Consider the following 20,395-nt stretch of genomic DNA (forward strand, 5'->3'; position numbering starts at 1 on the left):
CTCTTCTAAAGCCAGATACATCTTTATTCTCCACCCAGGCCAGCAAGGATGGAAAGAGGGAATGCAATTAAAAATAACAATCGGCAAACACACACTATCTTTACTTTAAAAAAACATCCAGACTAGAGCAGCCAGAAACACACTCGACAATCAGAATACTAGAATTTCCTGCAGTTTGACAGTGGCACATATGCAGAAATTATTTGTGAGTTTCTGAAAGTAAGGGTAGAACAAGACAAAAACTTGTGCTTTTTTCCTATTACAGCAAGTGATTATGATTATATATCTTGCAGCAGGCAAACAGCTGTGGGGAACAACAGGCAAGAGAGGAAGCTATCCAGAGTTGTTTGGAGAAAAGTTTGAATAAATTTTTTACAAATAGCACCAGAATTAACCTCAAGCTCAAATCTGCCCCAACCAAAATCAGTGGCAGAGCATCCTGACTTCAGCAGGAACAGAGGCAAGTTTGGTTAAGTGTAGAGAAGTAAAAAACACATGATGGATTTTTCCAGTATGTCCCCCAAAAGGTGGCCTCCAAGCAGTTTCAGTATACCCAGAAGCATAGCTGCCATGGCAGAGGGAGCGTAATACGATTTCTTTGACTTTCTTTATGTTTACATAGCTGTAAGAGGCACAGATTTGGTTTTGTCTCTGCTCTAGCAGGCTGTTTGCAATCCTGACAGCAAATCCTGCAGCTCAGCAGACATTTCACATGGCTGTATTCTGTAAATAGCTAGTATTTGTCATTCAAGCCCTCTGTAACCTGAAGGCTCTTTGTACTGCTGACTCCAGTCTTTCCTCTAGCCTTGGTCAGCTGCTGCTTGGCAATGACAACTGAATTGGGCTCTTCTCCCTCTGCAGTGATGCACACTTGCCAGCCATCCTTCCCCCAAACCCACTTGTTTGCCACATGTTGGGTCCAAGGTACACAGTCCCCTCCTTTCAGGCCTGCTGCCTCTAGGCAAAGAGTGAGAAGACTTGCCAATAGGCCTCCCTTCCCAGAGCTTTGTTAAACATCACTTCTTCCCACTCTCCAGCCCTTGTGGGCACCTACCTATTTCCCTGGGGAGGAGATTAAGCAGAGTTGCTGCACTGTGTCAGTATAGACTGCCAGAACTGGGATTACTTATCTTCAGCTTCTCTATTAATTCAGAGGCAAACCAAACTCCCTGATTGAAACAGCCTTGTGAAAGGCATTTCTTTGCTTGAATTGGTTCCAGTGGCACGTGTCAGCTTCTTTGAACCCCACTGAATTACCTGCTATTGCCTCAGAGGTTGGGGTGTGGTTTTCTTTCTCTTTACTGGAAGTGAACTATGGCCTTTAAAGACCCAGCCAGTAAAAACTGAGGCTGGTCCATCAGGAAGCAGCAAACACAGCCTGGCTGTACCTGTGCCCAGGGCCCATCTGCATTGTCAGTAAAGTGTAAGACCAAGCCTGCTCTCCATAGTTGACCTGCATACTGTTCACACTGTCAATTCTCAAACCAGTGCTAAGAGGCAGTTTTGGCTGGACTTCCCAGAAAGGGAGAGACCAAGCATGCAGCAGGGACTTTACTTATTTCTCAACATCAGGCCCAGAGCATCAGACAGACTTGTTTATACATCACAGGTTCCCAAACATCCTGGGACAGCTGGACAGCCAGTCAGTGTAACCTTGAGATCATCCTTGAAATGCAACACAAGGCTTGAGTTCCTGTGAAATACAGTTTCTGCATGTTTCTTTTTAACATCCTAAAACTAGGGCAGCTCCCCCTCTAGTAGGGAGCTTGGGGAAGTGAAACATCTATATAGACATGAATGACTGTGCAGCCTATACTGACTGCACACTATGAAATATCTACCTACACGCATGCAAATGGTGGGCCCTTCTGGGTCAGGGGCAGAGCCAGACTTTCTAGCAGCACCAGCTGAACTAGAGCACTCAAAATTATGGATGTTTCAGGCATTTGTAACTCAGTCACCATTACAGTCTATTATACGTCTCTCTAAATTTCCTCATGTGCCCTCCTTAGGCCCAAAACCCAACAGTCCAATGCCAATCCAGAAAAAGAACTTTTCTGCTAGTGATTTTTTAAATAGACAACTAAAATTTCTCCAGCCTATGGGGGCCATCTCAGCCTGGCTGGGATGCCATGCAAAGTTCCAAAATTGGAAAACCAATTATGAAAATGAGACATGAGTGGAGGAGGAAATATAATCCATTGCTCTTCCATATAGTTAACCAGGAAGTGAGGGAGGGGAGATTTCCAGAGCTGAGACACTAATGCAGTTTGTACTTGCAGTAACAGATGTGGGCTCAGGGACTTCCCCAATCTGAAAGAGCAATTCAGCATCTCTTCTGTAAGGGCAACTTGAAAAACAACCATTTCAGTGAGACTTTCCAGTTGCAAGCACTGTCAAATCTGCAACCCTAAATACACATGCCACCAGTCCACACATAAATGGCAGTGACATTCAGATTGACCATCCCTCCTCAGGGTAGATGTTTCTGACTTATATTGCAACTGTTCTGACTGCAGGCTCTCGGTTGTTCTCTTGCTGAAGACTCCTGAAGCCCATTCCTTCCTAGGAGTGCACTTATCAAGAGATCAAATGCAAGTGCATCCTAATCACATATATGTGCACCTGCTGTAACCTGAGGTTCTTGGTGACATGTCTGCCACACGATCGGATTACCACACATTGCATTACACAGCAAGCCCTAAACTTTGATCATGTGATGGATACATTTCAGGTCAGTGTATGTGTCATGTGCTTTTATCAGGAGCTATACAGTCTTCTCCCACTGAAAGCCTGGGCACAAGTATTGTAGTAGTCTATCTTTCAAACTCTGACACTGTCTCAGCAGTTAGCCTACCTGGAAGGTTTGTTCATTTGTCTGAATGGCTGAAAAAGTTTTGCCAGCTGTAACCCTTTCTAGGAAAACCCCTTCTAGGAAGAATTCCTTTCTAGGAATATCACACACATTGCAACTTAGCCTACACCTCTGAATGAGTTCCTGTCTCCTAAAATTCATCTCCTGAGTAGAGACTTATTCTCACTGGGTCTACAGTTCACTGTTATCTTCTATTTCCTAAGAGTAACTTTACAAAAGCAGGCTAGCAGGCTTTTCAGCATATATCCCTGCCATCCCACATACATCCCCAACCCCATGGACCTGGATTTTCTCACTATTCTACAAAGTTGTAATTAGCTAAAACAGATGACAAGTCATTGGAGAGCCATGCACCTCCCCACCCAGACCACAAACAGCTAGCACACTTGCATTCTGTGACATTTAAAGAGCACTCCAAGCCCAGTATTTTATTTTTTATATTTTTGTTTAAATATATTTATATATAAAAAATCAGTTATTTTCTAGGTGAAAACCACTTGCTTATGACCAAAAGAGTCAGCCAGGACAAAGGCTCAGACTGCTGAAGTCTCAACTCCCTGCGCAGAGCTCTTACCAGAGAGACTACCTGAGATATTGTCAGAATCTAGCAGCTCAACAATGCTGTAGGGAGAGCAATCTTCCAAACCTAGCTTGCTGCAGAGCCAGCCACAGAAGCCCTTCTCCATATCCCTGACAGCATGCCACCAGTCCCCAAAGGACCATGTTACCTGGGTCACAGCTGAGTACAGGCCTAGGGAAAAAGACACAACCATGATTATAATTGGATAGAAGATGATCAAAAAGGGGCAAAAGGTGATTTTGTGCCAGAAGGTCCTCTCTTCATTGTACACCAAGAAGATGTTGTACCATGTAATGGTTCCATAGTAGAATGAAACCACAAAGGACACTACAAAAATGATGGGGAGGCAGATAATGGTCCAGAGGATGATGTGAGGACCTCTGTCCAGCCCAACATCACATGTCTTTTTCTTCTCAGGTACGTCCTCTTTAGGAGGTTCCTTTGACTTAGCCAGTTCCTGCAGCTCTTTATCTGTTAGTGTTACATGGATGTCCACCATCTGACCCTTCTTCTTTCCCCTGGTGATTGTTCCAGTCAAGGTGACATATCGGCTGTCTAAAGGCATACTCCAGACACCTACAAACACAGATAAACTCATCAACATTAGATTTTTTTTTTAGTGCAGAATATTTTTTGTAAGTAAGTTCCCAAAGACCATGAACAGAATCAGATAGTACAGAGGGAGTTATATTGTATTTAGCAATACAAAAAAAGATGGGACACAAAAAACAATACAGTATAAAGAAGATGTCACAGAAGAAAATGGAAGAAAAGCTAATAAGGGGGAAGACAGGAATTGTAGATGGCAAAAAGCAAGACTCTAGCATCTGCACTGGGGACAGTATGTTAAGAGAAAGGGCTGAAGAAACTTACAGGAAAGAGATGAGACAGAAATGAAAGTGACCCAAAAAATGATGTGCCTATTTTCTCTCTGGTCAGATTACTTCCAGAATAGCATGGATGCTTGGGATGAATTAGCTAAATACAAAAAAGGCTTTTGTTATGGAATAAGCATATCCACCCATGGAGTTATCCTGGAATAGCTATTATTCCACTTTAAGTTTGCAATATATCTCAATCCAAATTAATTTTCAAAGCTTAGAAAACTCTAAAGAAGTCTCATACAATTACATTCTCATTCTAATGGGTCAAGAAAGGCACCAGACAGGAAAGTGTTGGGATGTGTGCTGAAGTCACAGACTGCCTTAGCTTCCAAGTGACATTGGCTTAGATGGCCCCTGCAGTGGTATTAAGCACAAGCTCAATGGGACTGAAATATGCTTCTTCCTGGACTTAATTCTGACTAGCCTGGAACGCAGTCTTCAGAGGCTTTTCAAGTGAGGCTGGGCAGTCTGAGGTGGCCCATAAAAACAGGAAGCCAGCAGAAAAGCATGAGGATAGGGCTTAGGATCCTAGACTGTGGCCTTAGATATTTTGTTGTGGCTGAAGGACCAGGAGCGTGCATTCACATTTATGCCCCTCTGAGGCTGCACTGCCTCACAAGAGGATCAGCCATCAGGCCTGCTTCCCATGCTTCTTCCCCACAAGGGTATCCGGAACAGACATCAGAGATGAAAATGGCTCTGAGAGGCCCCATGATGGCCTAGCCAAGTAATCACTCTTAAAAGGGAACTGTGCTGAGAATATGCAAACAGAAGGCAACAGTAAAAAGTCTCTGAGATAATGAGTAAAACTCTCTAGCAAAGGTAGAGCTGCTAAATCTACCTACTTCCATCCTTTCACTTAATGTGAAGCTGTTTTAGGAAGGGACAGGAGCTTGATCACAGCATCATTGATATAAAGCACGCACAGCATTTTTCTGGATCAGCCCTAACCTGCATGTACATTTAAAACCAACAGCAGGGCAACAACCGCCCTCTGCAAAGAACTACAGGAGACACCCCAAACCAGTCCATAGTGCTTTTTATTTCAGAGCATGTTCATGTATGAACTCAAACTCTGCTTGTCTAGTCTCAGGAAGACGTGGTCCCACACTCACTTCAATCTGATCTAAGTTCACACTGGCACCAAAAAGGGTGGCTCTGCCCTCACCTCCCCTCTGCCCAGTCCTGCATTCCTGCCCAAGGTCAGCAATGCAAGGCAGGAACAGACCAAGGAAGGAAACCCAGCGTTTCTGTGCCCTACCTCAGTAAAGCTGAAGCTTGCGAATCCAAGCAGAGGTTTAAAAAAGGACAAATTTCCCCAAATGCAGGTATTTCTGACCTTTATCTTTTCTGACCCTTTAAAATAGCAGCAAGAGCTCGAACCTTTTATTTTCCTGCACTCTGTCTTGGTGATCAGTGACTGGTCTATGGAAAGGGGATGTTCCCAGGCATACGTACCATCCGCCATGGAATGACCCAGGAACTTGGAGCCTTCCTCGGAGCTCCTCTCCCCTCCTTCTTCATCTGCCTGCTCTTCTTCCACCTTATTCTCGTTCTCTGACCGATATACTATTATTGACTCAGGACGGGACTCTTTCTTCTTCTTTTTCCTCCGGTCCATAGTAGCTTCTCCATCAAAGGTGACAGTCGTTGCCACAGCCCTCCTCACAGAGCCGCGGCGAGGGCTCTGGGTTCCAGGCTTGTTCTCTTTCTGCACTGTCTCCTCCATCCCACTGTTGCTCTCAAGCATCTCACTTGGCATCTTTTGGCACGTTTCCCACCTACCAGCACCTGCACCTAGAAATCATTGATATCTAATGGTTCCAGGGATGCTTTGTTTCATGAAGATGCCCCACTGCTGACATCCAAACTATGCACTCCATTCCCAGCCTAAAATGAGAAAGAAGGCTGAAAAAGACGGTGTCTATTTCATACCAAATAGAAAAAATTGCCAGAACAGAACTTTCCTGTAAAGGGTTACTTCCATCTGGTTTAAATGTCATGTAAAATCTTTATTACTGTCTTGTACATCAATTTTAATACACAGATACATGTTTTGTAGTATCACCTAATCCTGATTCCTAACTTCTAATTTTAAATATAAGAAAGAAAAGCCACTCTAAGAGGAAAGAATATTAACATTTACAAAAAGAGATTAAACAAGCACAGCTTATTGGTTGATTTTAACATTCCTCTGCAGTGCTGGAAGCAAAGGAGAAGACAATAGGTTTGGCCCAAACACAGGACAATGAAAAAAATGAAACCACAGATGAAGATTAAGTTGACTAATTAAGGGACTGGCCTAGATTAGAGACAATTGCAACAGAAACACTGTGTTCATATGGCATTACAATAGCTATATTGGTGCCAGCCTTTCTAATTTTGAGTGTGTTCTGATTTATTGTCCATTACAAGGATATTACAAATAGTAATCAAATGAGGCCAAAATGAATGACATTTCAAACCTCTCCAAATTAGCATTATGCAGGTCTTAAAGCTGAAATTGCTACCAAGATGACTTTACTGGGGAGGAAATTTGAAATCACAGCAAAATCATTTGACTTTGCAGGAAAAAAAAAACTTTACAAATCTATAAAACAAATTTAATGGCTCAGTTTTTACTCTTCATTCAAGCAAAACTACTAGTAAGTGACACTGGTATCTGTGGGAATGCTGCCTAAGTAAAGAAGATCTGACTGAACATGCATCGAGGCAAACAAGCCCTGCTCCACCAACCTGGATCATGCAATGATAATGGTTCTCAGATTTCACAACATTTAAAAAGCTGACTCTGCCAAGTATTCATGAAGTATTTAGGTACAAATATGAATACACTGAGCAACATTTTATCAACTCTGAAGAGCTCTGTTGAACATTTACATATTTAAAAGAACTCACATGACCAAGAATTAAATTTCTACCCAATGTCTGATTCATGTCTTTAACAGGAAATTAAGAAACATTGTTGTCATAATTTCTAGCCCAAGAAATGCTGGTGAAATTGTTTTACTTGAACAGATGCTGGAAAAAAATTTGAGCATTTTTAGATTTGGCACTGTGGTCCTGCTCTTCCCCCAGAAATACGGTTTTGCTGGTTTGTTTTGAAATTTGTGGTAGAACTTTAGATCAACTATTCATACGCCTCCCTCCAAAGTAATTTCATCACTTTAACACCTAAGACTGTGGTCAGCTGCCTCTGTGTGACTTTAAAGAAAAAAGAACTCAACAATTTAGATAATTTTTTGCATTATAGAAAACAAATCTTCACTGGTGATTAAAAGACAGATAAAATGAAATTTAAAAAACAAGCTACAGCATATCCAGAAAGTTAGACTACTTCCAAATCACTGGGCATGGGAATATCTTGGCCAGCTCTACAACATGGCTGGGAACAGATTGTTTAGATTGCCATCTGAGTTTACACCTGCCATGCCAAAAATGAATGCCTGAATTTGCAGACATACTGGAAAATTGCTCCACAAAATACTAAACTGACTACTCAGTCTTCTCACTGCAATGTCAAATGCTGTACTTCTTAGAACTACTTAGAAGAAACTTAGTTTAACTATTTTAATTTAACTACTTATTTGATTTTTTGATCAATAGAAGAAAGGAAGAAGAGGCATAATTATGATTAGTGTCCTAGACTGGTATATCAGTGTGGTTTAATTTGTGGGTTGTTCAAGATCACTGCCTTCACATTCTTCTCCCAGCCCAAATTCCGACCCCCAAAGAGAACGGAGCAAAAACAATACAGGGGTTTTGTCCCCTTTGGGTCTCTGAGAAATATGCCTCACATTAGAAAAAAAAATAGGAAACATAAATCAGCTAAGGAGAAGCAATTCCTTGCTATGACTGTTGCACCTTGTCTGCCTGAGGAATGGGGCCTTTACATCTGGAAGTAGCATGCAGATAGCTAGTTTTCCACTTACCATCATATAATGCTTAGCTTTCAACTTCCCCCTTTCAGCTCCAAAGCAAACCACCCATTGACTTCAAAGACAGCAAACTCTGGCTCTTAAATACTAACATTGGCAGGACTCTGAGATCCATTTACCTCAATTTTTCATTTAGTGTTTTTAAAAATGCCTTTGTGGGGCAAATGTCTATGAAATAAATTCACTCTTTTTAATAAACTTGTCTGGGAGGTACAAAGAGGCTCTAGCATTTTTCTTTGAGGATCAGCAGTAATACTTCATGTTTTACCTCTAGAAAATCCTAATATCACCTGACTGAGCCTAATGAGCCTCTGAGATAGCAGTGAGAGTATATCCTTTCCCAGAGGTGGTGAAAATAAGGTAGGCCCAGAGTCACTGAGAAGCCAAAAGCATCACTGCTAGGATGATCTACTACAGGTTTGGACACATGGATGTTCAGTTGGGATTAAATTCCAGAAGTTGCTGGCTGTAATCCCATGCTTAGTCCCTACTGCCTTGAAAAGGAGACAGATAAATCTGGCTAAACTAAACAGTGACTTGCCAATAACATTTAAAAATAACCCAAAGCTAGAGGCTTTTTTTGAAGTTTATCCAGCTCTGACCTTGGGTAAACTCACATGCAAATGAAAGCAAAATGGCCAGTGCAACCTGCCTCCCCGTGGCATGATGAGAGCCCAAGGGCCACGAGAGATGATAAGCTAATGTCAGTTCTCAGTATGATGCCAAAGGCTAAAGGACTAAAAGTGAACTGTGACTATTTGAGGAGCAGCAAGTTGATGTTATTTCTGAATTTGGCACAGATATGATTGCTACTGGAAATGTGTCCAGTTCTCATGCTCGCAGGTAAGGCAGGATGCGTATTGATGACCAGATGTCTGTGATCCCCGAGTTACCTTGCTGTGTCTGACATTCCCACCCCCACTCTAGCAGCTACTGCCACTGTGAGTTACCACCTGTATTTAGAAAGAAACACCTCAGCAGGAGGGCTGTCAACTCAGTTTCTTCTCTAGCAACTGAGCTGTCCCTACCACGAAGAGAGGGAAGGGAGTGGCCAGTGTGGGCCAAGACCCTGAGAACCATTGTTCCTGTTGATGAATCTTAGTCCTTCAGATAAGGAAGTGCTGGAGCCCAGATTCTTCTCTTTGAGAGGCAAGGAGGTAAAATCTGATGTCAGTCTACATCAGGAACAAAAATGCAGTGAAAAAGATCTAATCCAGCAGAGAAGGATGCAAAAAGATAAAAGGTGAAGGACACAAATACAGGGTAGATACCAGGTAGGCATTTTAACAAATGTGGTAGGTGTCCCTTGATATACATCACTGGGAGCTGTGGAGAATTATCCCATCACTGGAAACTTCCAAATCCAGACTAGGTATCTTTCTAAAAATTCACTCAGAGGTACTGGGCTGGAAGAGGTGTTAATGTAGAGAAGTCCTCTAACTTGTATTAGATGGGTGGTCAGATTAGAAGATCACAAGATCCCTCCTGATCATAAACCTGTTTTCACTCCAGACCACAAAGAGATGAACTGTGCCCCTGTGGTAGATGAGGTGTGAGTTTATTCTGTTCTCAGATGTTGGTCCCATCAACACAGCAGCCAGGATACTCTCTGCCACCCAGGCATAACCTTCTGAACACAACACCTTAGAAACACTACCCTCAGCCCTGTGTCCTATAGCTGTTGACCAGACTGCTCATGGACACTGGTGAATCAAACAGGTTCACACCCCAGCCTGATTTTTGCTGGGAATATTTTCTCAGTAGTTGTGAACAAAAAAGGGGCTCTTACAGAAATCACAGTAGTGTGAACAAAGCTTATTCCTTCTCTCTCCTTTTTCTTAATGTCTTGTGAGAATGAGACCAGCCTTCAGCATACTGCTGAGAGAGCCTGGAGAGCTCTGGCAGCCCTGCTCCACACAGCTGCTTATAGCACCAACTCTTTCCATGCATGCAGTGATATCTCCACTCCTTAAAAGCCTTGCTGTGAAGATGAAGCATGGCAATAGCTGTGCATCTAATATCAGTGATGACTGTCTCCCACATGGGAGCGCAGGGGCAGACAGGAATCTAATCATTGTCCATGGGAGGGAAAGAAAAGAAATGGTCAAATTTCAGAGATAGCAGGGAGCAATTTATTAGCCAAACAATTTTTTATTAATCTCCATGTGAAAACAGATGGAAAACCCTGGGGAGGCGGCTCTGCAAAAACACTCTGGAGAGGAATTTTTAGAAGCAGAGTCTTCTGTTACTATGCAGGAAAGCTACTGCTGCTTACGCTTCCCATGACAGCATTAGTCTCTGACACACAAAACAGGAGTCTCAAAGCTTGGACCGTTTAGGTCAAAGGAAGTTTTTCCGTTGGTTTTCAGGGTTTGATCCTGCTGCCAACAGAAGAGAAATTACTCCGTTTGCATGCAGAGAGGCAGGAAGAGCCTTCCAGCAAGCTAATAAAATCCTGGATCTTAAATCCCTGCTACAGCATAAGTAACCTTTTTATGACTGCTCAGAGCAGACATGAGGGGAAAAAATGTAGACTGTAAGCAGTGAGGAGCATCAATTTTTATTTTTATAGTCATATAAAATGTACAACATGTAAGAAGGACTGGCACCATGTCTTCACTCACATCATGCAGGGGTTATCTGCAGAAACAAAAAACAACCTGTGTTTTATAAGCACTGTGGGTTACCCATGGTGGGGAAGAGACAAGGGAAAGTTTACCCCAGAGATCCATCTCAAAAGAGAGCTCCCCAGCCACAGATCCTCCTTTGCCTGCTCCTTTTACCCTGGAACCCTTTGCCTCCCTACCCCCCCATTTCCAACCCCTAGTATTTTTAAAGGGGTTGTCTGCTGGCAGATTGTATGCATGAAAAAGGTGGTATCAGATACATCCAGCTGTCTGGAACGGCTCTGTCTGTTACCATCAATCACATTATGGCAGAACGCAAAGGCCCAAAGCAGGACATGCTGCCCCAGACTCTGTACAGACATGTGGCAAGACCTACATAAGCAACATACTTAATTCACATCTTGTGCTGGGAGAGGGCCAAACAGTAAGGCTCCCTAGACAGGCATGGCAGCTTTGGACCTATTTTAAACACCAAAATGACTCCACACAATCTTTCATATATTCATCCTCACCATACCCTGCTGAAACAGAGAAACACTACTGTTCTCTCTTCATTTCACAGTGAAATAGCTTAAACTATTTTACACAGTTGCTTGAATTTAGCAAGTACCAAAGGCTGTGATGAATGAGATGTTAGAAGGGAAGGTAAAAACACCCATTCCCTAACAGCATTAGTGTCTGTGCAGCTTGTGGTGAACTTGACAGGGAGATACCTGGCTGAAAATAATCCTTTGTATTTCAAAAGAAAATAAAAAATTATTTTCAGCCAGATGAATTCCCTCATCAGGTTCACCATGCTGCTACCAGTAAAGACGAATGAATGGCTAAAGAAGGGAAGGAAAACTACTCTCATGGCAGTGATCCATAGCGAGGCTGGATTAAGTGTCCGTTTAACTATAGTATGAGGCACAAGGAGAAACACCTGTCTGCTGCCTCCCAGCAAGGTAGGAAAAAGCAGGCAGCTAGGCTCATAGATCACATCTGTCTTTCTCTCCCTGCCTAGCCCAAGGGTTCCAAAACACTTTTATTCCTTGGAGAGAGAGAGAGGGAGAGAAGAAAAATGGCCATGCTCTAGCTATGCATCCGAGCAGCAGCTGACCTCAAGCAGGACTGCCGAAAGCACAAGATGGCATGGAGGACCAGACTGGAGAGGATAATGCAGTAAGATGACTCATGCCACCAAAAACTTTAAGGGTATGTGCTAATGGTGCCCCCCCACCCCATGCCTTCTCCTCAGGAGCAGAGGGTTCTGCCCCAAGCTGAAGCAAAGGGAAGAGCAGGTAAGTGACATAGTCCCTGCAGGCAGGCACCAACACACCCAAAGTTGCTCAGTCCTGATTTTTCTGGACCGCTGTGGCTGACGACATAAGCCAGCTCTGCGTCAGCCAGCACAGGTCCACCCGCACTGAGCCTGCAGTAGCACCAAGATTAGACTCATATGGGTTTGGAGTGACGGCTCCCGGGGTTATGCTACGTGGCTTGGGCCTGTTGCTCTCCCTGTCTTCCTTTATGCGAAAGACCCAATTGCTTGCTAATGATATTCAACAGATACAGCCAAAACAAACAAACAAGTAGCAATGAGGAGCTTTCCAAAGTATCACTAAATTGTTTCTGGATGACATTTTCAAAGAGTTTTTCTAAAAGCCAAGGGCATTTTACAGAGTATCTGTTTTATGAATCAGTTCTTTTTTTCTCCTCTGCTGTTTCGTAACTTTCCCAAATGTCACAGGATAATAACTGCTGTGCAGATCAGTATTACTGAAGTCTGGAAAACAGCATACAAGAATAGCTGTGCATTTTTATTTTATATTAAACAAAATGCCTAGTCATTTTTCTTGCATACCAACTAATTCAAAATCCCCAGACACTGCTGGTCTACCTTTTTTTAGAGCAAAAGCCTGAGGTGCTCTCTCCCTTGTCTCCACACTTCTTTGTCCAGACTGGTAAAAGAGAAATAAATTCTGACAAAGGACTCAAAGCTTCCACAGGCATGAGATCTGTTTCCTTACATGTATTATATTATGCCAAAGATTGCAATGAATGGCACATGTACATGAGCCTCCAAAGAGAACCAAGGCTTTAAAAGGAGAATGAATTGGAAATGGAGGATGGTTTGAAATTCTCAAAGCAATCCGAGTAGTTTAGATGTACATCTCGATGAAATTTAACAAATGTGCTTAAATCTTTCAGGAAAAAAAGCAGAGACATGCTCTTCCCTTCCCCTATTCCACCCATCATTTCTGCATTTGCCCAAAGCAAGCAGGTTGTCCTGCACCTTTAAATATAGCAGATGCCTATTGTAATTTCTGCCCCATTTACCAGGTCACTGCTGCATTACATAATACTACAGGAAGAGCAGAACCAAGTCAGTCACACCAGAAGTCTTTTGAACTCAACATCGTGTCTCCAACAGCAGAGCCTTAAGGCTGCAATCAGGTGTGGCATCTGTTTTTATTGGTATAATACCCGATATATCCTCAGTGTGAAGACTTTATATTAAATAGGACTGTGAGATGCACTAGGAGCTTGCTCCAAGCATCAAACTGGTGTTTTAACTTCAGAAATGGTGGATCAAACTCCCCCACCAAAAAAACCCCCAAATCCAGAAGCCATAAGCAGACGCCTAGTAAACAGTAACAACAGAGCAAGCATGTAGCGGTACATTAAAACAGAGTTTTAAGCCCCTCACTTCTCTCTGCCACCATCCCCTGTCCAGAGTGCACAGCGTATACTTTCTACAAAGCGTGTACCTAAACACATACACAAATAAGACACACTGGCAAGTTCCTATGACCAAAGCTTGCAGAGCCATGAAGCAGATGTGGTGGGTGTGAAGTGTTTCTGCTAACACAAGATAGCAGTCTTAGCTAGCTCAAGATCTGGCTGGCAGGTGGTTAAATCAGTGAAGGTTTGCAAGACCTCCATTTTCTTTTCTCAGGAAATCATGTAGCACTTTTGCCAGGATGTTTTAATGCATGTTGGACTCCTGCCAACCTTAAAATAACTAAAAACTAGGACCCAGCATTAGCACCTCAGGCTCTTTTTCCTTCCTTCTTCCTGCCTGGAAGATCCCTGAACATACCTCAGTCTCCTCTCCCTTCCTACCCTGCTCCATGCTGGTGAGAATACCAAGCAGTGCTTTACTCAGACAACATGAGAAACCACACATAGAAACACCTGCAAATTACAGAGCAAAAAGTTGCTGCCACACAGTCTAATAGAAAACACAATCATTCTAAATCCCAATGTGGAACAGATGATTATCTGAAAAATAGTGACACAAAGCTACATCTTGGAGTTCTTATTTGGGCAAGATATTCAGGGGCTTCAGATCAGAGTTTTCTCTGAGTAAGAACAGCAGGCTGTGGCCCAGGAGTTGCTGAAGATAGAAACTGTACACACAGAATTGGAAGATTCCCTTGAGAGTGATTCAGGATTGCTTAATGCATTACATAGTAAATATAATCTAAGATATTTAGATGGTATCTCTAGCAGCAGGCATTAGTTGGCTCAGGGGACTCTCAATTGAATACAAGTGCAGATAGAGGTCCATGATGCCAGGGTATTAAAAAAATATGGCACTTTCAATTGCAGACAAGTTAATGCTTCAGTATCATTAATATGGTATCACTGAGGTGTGTGATAATTTGGAAAATCTGCCAATTACAAACTGTTTGATACTGATATTCAACATCTTGTGAGACTACAAACTCTACTTTTGAGTGTGATATCTGTCTTTGGTGTCTCCTGTCTTTTTTTAATTGCTGGAATGAAATTCCTAGGGATAATGATGAAAGGTTGTAAAATCCTGATTATTCCTAATTAGGTTGAAATCCACTGAGATATCACTGAGAGTAAAGTATCTTCCTAGAGGGTAATAACCTAAACAGATCAATTGGCCAGAGAACCTGACCATCAGATGAGGCAGATTGGGAGGCATCATCTGACAGGGACACCAGAAGTCATGAAACAGAAGGCTCTCACTTGTCAGTGAGAGATGGTGGAAGGAAAACAGCCACAGAAGACAATACACAGACAGAAGGAGAAAGTACCAGGGACTTACAAAGAGGCTTCTTGCCTAAATCCCACAGGGTACTAGAGAGACGTAAGGAAACAGAAATTCATACAGCTTCTTAATCAACTTTGGTTCAATCCAGGTATTTCTTGTGATAAGTAAAGAAAAAAGGTGACTGCTGTCATACTTTGTGCAATCTCGGTGTCCCAGAAGAGGAGAGAGAAACCTGGAACATCCAAGAAAGCAGAGCTCTGAGAGAGCAGAGGCAGCCAGACTGCGAGCCTGATTTCTCTGGAGGTTAACTAATAGAAACCCCATGCTGCAAGTCTTCCTTGTCCTTAAGGTTTTATTCTGGCACTGAGATGCTTTTTCATTAAATCTCCTCAGCTTCCCCCTCCTTGAAAGGCTGCTGGTCCCAGGGATACCTCTCCTCATTTGGATCCCACTGAAGTTTCTCTCCTGTTCAGAGCAATCTGTTTTCTCACAACCGGTTGGTATTTAATAACCCCGAGACCTCCCTGCTTCGCTAGTATGGATTCAGAGCTATGGGAGGAGACAAAGGGCCTGAATGCACAAGCCTCCCTGAAGGACAGCAGGCTAAAAGGAAGATTCAAGCAGTACATACTGCTGCCAGCATTTTTAAAACATGGCAAACTACTGGAATGGCAGATATCATCAACTGAATAGCCAAACCATTGGCTGGCAAAGTAAAAAACTGGCTTTTGACAAAATTTCTGAAAATGTGGCATTTCTTTTTCATCTCAAAAAATTTAGCTGAAAAACCATGAGAGCTAGTTTTTCCCTCTCCAATCTATAAATAAAAAGGTAGACGCTAAAGAATGACATACGTTAATCTCTCAGTTTTTGAAGGAGCTGACACCCACTGGGAGCAGCAGGATGAGGAAAAAACTATTGATTAATTCTTTTGTTAAATAAGGCATTTTGATTTTTGAATGATAAATGTTTTAATTTTTTTCCTTGATGTATCTATCACTTTAAGATGGTTTTAACTTCAAAAAATGTAAATGAAGACTCTGAGGCTTTAAATGCAGATTTATTTTCTTCCAAATGCAAGCTGACACATACTGCAAGTTAAAAAAAAAAAAAAAAGCCCCCCCAAAAAGCTCCAACCCCCCTAAAACAGCTGCTGTCTAATCAGACACTCTTTCATAACACATAAAAATTAAGAATCATTACATTTACAGAATAACATAAACACATACAGAAAGAGCCCTCTTCTTACTGAATTTAGTGCCATGGCTATATGTAGTGATAGACCAAAATGTTTTAACCAATAAAAGAAAATGAACGTTCCTTTGGGAATAAGAAAGTATAAATGCAAGAGAAGATTAAAATTGATTTCAGTTAATAGGATTTTCTTCTTTTCAGCTTAAATCATTTTGATTTTCAACCACTGGAGTAAAATTGATTCACTCCAAGATGCATTTTGAATCCTTGGTTCAAAGACTATCCACACAACAGGCACTAGAAGTCACTGCCTTGCTGAAAATACCTGTGAAAGTTGGTTATCTCAGTTCAGTTCCAAGTGGATAGATTTGGTACCATGAGGGGCCATCTTCCATTTAATGCCAAGGAATGGATGTCTCCTTTTCTTGCCTCCTTACTCACCAATCTCTATGCCTTCTCCCACATCTCTCGCAGAATCTTGTATCTAAAGTGTTAAGCCTGTAACTTATGGCACTGCTGTGGTTATTGATAAATTCCAAAACTTCACAGAAAACAAGTAACTTATCTTTATAGGGAAGCAAAATCTTTTGACAGGGCTCTCCAGAAAGAGCACTGAAATCTAAGAAGCAAGTAATACGAACAGACTGGCACTCTGGGGTTTCCTTGGCGGCCTGTGGCTCACTAGGGATGGCAGACAGGTTGGGATATAAAGATCTAGTTCACTAGCACAGATGAATGTTTCTCCCTGGGATTAATTAAAGATCTCTCTGATATAGCCTGTCTAAGACATGTAGGACAGCCAGAGACAATTAATGGGGATCTGCAGAGTCTCCAGATTGTGGAAGATAAAGAAAAAAAATCTTGCAGTGTCACCTGTAGCGTTCCACGCTTTGCCCCCAGAAAGTAATGCAGCACTTTAAAATATCAAAGTAATCTGCAAACATTAACTCATCTGGAAGGCAACCCTGTCTAGCAGTTAGACCACACACAGGTCCAAGTCACCATACAAAAGCCTCTTTCTGTCTTGTCAGTGTGTGCTGAATGGGTCTGGACAGACAGTAACTTCTCCGTACCTTCCCCTCCCCGCATTTAAAAGGGTGTTTCCTTTGAAACACACTGAACTCGAGAAGAAAGGGGTTATCTTAGAGTTTTCTTTGATTTAAAGCCTTAAACCTCATAACATGTTTCAGGGAAAATAAATATTTTCCTGTTTTACAAATGAGAAAACTAAAACAGACTCTATGACTTTCCCACTTCACATGTGTACGTATCTTTTTCCATCACTATCCTCACACATTAGCCATCTAACCTAAGGGAAAAATAACAACAGAAATGATAGATAGACTTTCAAACATCTCTTCTGTTGAGATGGACAGAGAAGATGTTTGGAAAGATGTTCAACATGCATGCACTCCTGGGCACATCAAAGCTGGTTAAAATCATCTGCAATGGACAAAGATGATCTGTCACTTGCTCTACTGTGGGATAGAAAGGAAAGTAATGTTGACTATCCTCTGTACCAACTGAATAATCAGTACTGAGTTTATTGAGGGCAATCTTGAATTAAAACAACATAAAGGAATTTTAACACAAAAATGGCTATGTTAGGAACACATTAACTGCTGTTGAAAATGGGATCATCTGAGCCTTTACAGCATCTTCCCAACAAAGTCCATTTCCGAAGAGAAGGTTTTTCCATTAAGGCATAAGTACCTGGTAAGTGAACACCAGAAGCTTTCTGTGAAATTCATTAAGACATGCACGTTTACAGAATTAAACAAATTTCTCTTGGTGGGGGCTCCATTCCCCCTTGCTCTTGAGGGCTGTCTTTCCACATTTCTGTGGAAGATGACCTGAGACAGTACCTAAAAGTACGTATGGCTGAAAAAGGCATACCTCCTTGAAAAAAAATTTACTTTAAAGCAAATGAAACTATAGATGGGGGGGGGGGGGAGAAAGGGGGCAGGGTAGATCTAGACAGGTTTTGTTAAAACGATGCAGCAGGTAAAGAGGTACAAGAAATTATGAACCACCAGGATGCTATTTTAAGCACATCTGAACGCGAACAGGGACTTCTCTGGGGGGCAGAATATGCAACCTATGGTCGTTTTATTAAAAAAAAAAAAGGAACAACAAGACGCCCCCCAAAACAGAGGAGCGCGGCAGTAAGGGGGGCAGCCTGCGGGAACCGCGGCTCGCGCGCTGCGCGGTTTGGCTCGGTGCAGCCGCGGGACGCGCCCTCGGCGGCGGGGCGGCCCCGCGCCCCCTCCGCACCGCACCGCACCGCGCCGGGCGGCCGCCGCCGGCCCCGCTCCCCCGGCCTCCGGGGGACCTCGGCCCCCGCCGCGCCGCGCCGCGCCCGGGGCCGGTGGCTCCCCCCGGGAGATGCTCCCCGCGGGACCCCCGCAGCCGCCTTACCTGCCGCCCGCCCGCTCCGCCGCGGGGCGCGGCCGCGGCGCGGGGCGCGGAGCGCAGCGGGGAGCAGCACCGCTCCCCCCGCAGCGCAGCGCAGCGCAGCGCAGCGCGGCGCCACGGCCACCGCCTCGCCGTCCCCGGCGCTCCGCCGCGGCGCGGGCGGGCGGGCGGGCGGGGCCGCGGGTCACGTGGCAGCGCCGGGGGGGCGGGGGAACATGGCGGCGCCGCAGCGGCTGCTGGCGGCGGGGCTGTTCCGCGGGCGGGTGGCCGTCGTCACCGGCGGCGGCACCGGCATCGGCAAGGCTATCGCCGCCGACCTGCTGGCGCTCGGTGTGTGCGCGTGTATGTGTGTGGAGCAGGGGAGGCCGCAGGTGTGAGGGAGGCCGCAGGTGTGGGGTAGATGTGGTGTCTGGGGGAGCAGGGCAGGTGCGGGGTAAACGTGGTGTCTGGGGGAGCGGGCAGGTGTCGGGGAGCGGGGCAGGTGCGGGGTCGCTCGGGGGTGGGTGTCGGGGAGCGGGTAGGTGCGGGGTGGCCGTGGGGAACTGACTCAAGGGGGAGCTGGGGGGAGCTCAGCTCCCGGTGAGCGGGTGGTGATGAATTTGTGGGTTGTGCGTGTGAGGTTTTGCTGGCAGCAGTGAATAGCGGGTAGCGCTGGAAGGAGCTGGGGGAGCGGGGCGCAGTGAACCTCGGGAGCAAGCAGTGGGGTACGCTGAGGAGGCAGTGCGGGATGTATAGCAGGCCTTAAGGGGTTGAAGATGTGATCCTGAGGGAGTGAGGGATTAGCTGATGTATTGATATGAATGTGAAGGAATAGTATAAACTGAGGAGAACGAGCTCAAGTTGATGTGGGGCTACAGCTTTTGCTCCACCAACACTTAAAAGATGCCCTATTTTAAATAGGACATTCAGAGTGAGCCTGGGCAGTTTTTCTGATGCTCAGTCTTAAATTATGTTTCATCTCACTTAACTGCGTGATTTTCTGATACTGTTAAACTGAAACTGTCCTGTTGCTTCTGAGGTAGTAGGCTTTTGGACTGTTGTCTGCATGTTAATCTTAGAGAAATGGTGCTTGTCTATTGATGCTTGTGACAGAAATGTCTTGAAGTTAAAGTATGCCTCTAGCGTGGTGTACCTTGTAGGCTTTCTTTGTTAATCACTTATCTTTAATCAGTCCTTAACTCTGGAGCGAAAGGCAGCCTCGGAAACCTCTGACCAATCTGCCTTGCAAAACCTTGTCTGCAGGTTTCAAAATAAATGCTGGGGAACATTGACATCTTGACTGGTTTCAGATAACGTTTATCGTCATGATTAGGAGCTCTGCCTTCAAAAGAACGGTGCCCAGCCTTATGCCTCGCTGTGACATGCTCCCGGCGATTTGTGCTGTTTAAACGCGCACCTCACCAGTTCACTGCGTAGCGGAGGGCTTGCTTTGTTAGTACTGCGTGCGGGGAGGCGGGTCTGCCTCCCCTGGCCTTTCTTGCTCCAACTTCCCACTCGCTCTGTGAAGCTGAAACAAGGGCTGGCTCTGCTACCTTTGGGTGCCTGCAGAACTAAGCATTTTTTTATAAGGTGTCCTTACACCTTAAAAAAGTGCTTCTCGAGTGTCATCATGCTTTTAGTTGATGATGTTACCCAGTTATGTTAAAATGGCACTTACTTTGAGCTGCAGTATTTTGCTCAAGTAAAATACAAGTAAGAGAAATGCTTGTTTTTCATAACATCCTAAATAGAAAGCATATCTAAAAATCTCTACAAAAGACATGTGAGAAAACAAAGAAAGGGGCTATGTCTTAAATCTTTGTGCTGTAACCTCCTATAAAGTAGATGTCTTGCCTGCGGACTTACTGGCTACTCCTGACAAGACGGCCTAGGA

General features: G+C 43.9%; 2 protein-coding genes and 1 pseudogene across 4 annotated transcripts in view; 2 read left to right on the top strand and 1 right to left on the bottom strand.

Annotated features, from left to right (window-relative positions):
• TMEM169 (transmembrane protein 169) lies at window positions 1-18,603 on the bottom strand. Of its 2 annotated transcripts, XM_067299236.1 has the most exons (3): window positions 18,526-18,603; window positions 5,798-6,229; window positions 1-4,031 (listed from the first exon to the last, which is right to left on the bottom strand). In XM_067299236.1, the coding sequence occupies exons 2-3, from the start codon at window positions 6,099-6,101 to the stop codon at window positions 3,409-3,411; spliced, it is 927 nt and encodes a 308-aa protein (XP_067155337.1). In that variant the 5' UTR covers window positions 6,102-6,229; window positions 18,526-18,603; the 3' UTR covers window positions 1-3,408. The 2 variants fall into 2 exon arrangements, with proteins under 2 accessions (XP_067155337.1, XP_013816122.1); XM_013960668.2 differs by lacking the exon at window positions 18,526-18,603 and having other exon boundaries at window positions 5,798-6,276.
• The window catches only part of PECR (peroxisomal trans-2-enoyl-CoA reductase), a 24,617-nt gene continuing 16,155 nt past the window's right edge, over window positions 11,934-20,395 (top strand). The window contains exon 1 of one of the 2 annotated variants that reach the window (XM_013960669.2): window positions 11,934-12,098. In XM_013960669.2, coding sequence (XP_013816123.1) covers window positions 12,071-12,098 — 28 coding nt within the window. In that variant the 5' untranslated portion in view covers window positions 11,934-12,070. Of the gene's footprint in view, window positions 12,099-18,735; window positions 18,853-20,395 lie in introns of those variants that run through there. The other variant, XM_067299237.1, reaches the window with a different exon arrangement.
• Window positions 13,314-13,481, top strand: LOC136992363 (U2 spliceosomal RNA; annotated as a pseudogene).

This window comes from Apteryx mantelli, chromosome 6, assembly GCF_036417845.1.
Source record: "Apteryx mantelli isolate bAptMan1 chromosome 6, bAptMan1.hap1, whole genome shotgun sequence".
NCBI lineage: Eukaryota > Metazoa > Chordata > Aves > Apterygiformes > Apterygidae > Apteryx > Apteryx mantelli.

Bases quoted from the DNA above. Each gene is read 5' to 3' on its own strand.
- TMEM169 (XM_067299236.1), bottom strand. From the start codon at position 6,101: ATGCCAAGTGAGATGCTTGAGAGCAACAGTGGGATGGAGGAGACAGTG. The intron at 4,032-5,797 runs GTACGTATGCCT...CTGTGTTTGTAG, and splicing joins GGGTCATTCCATGGCGGATG to GTGTCTGGAGTATGCCTTTA.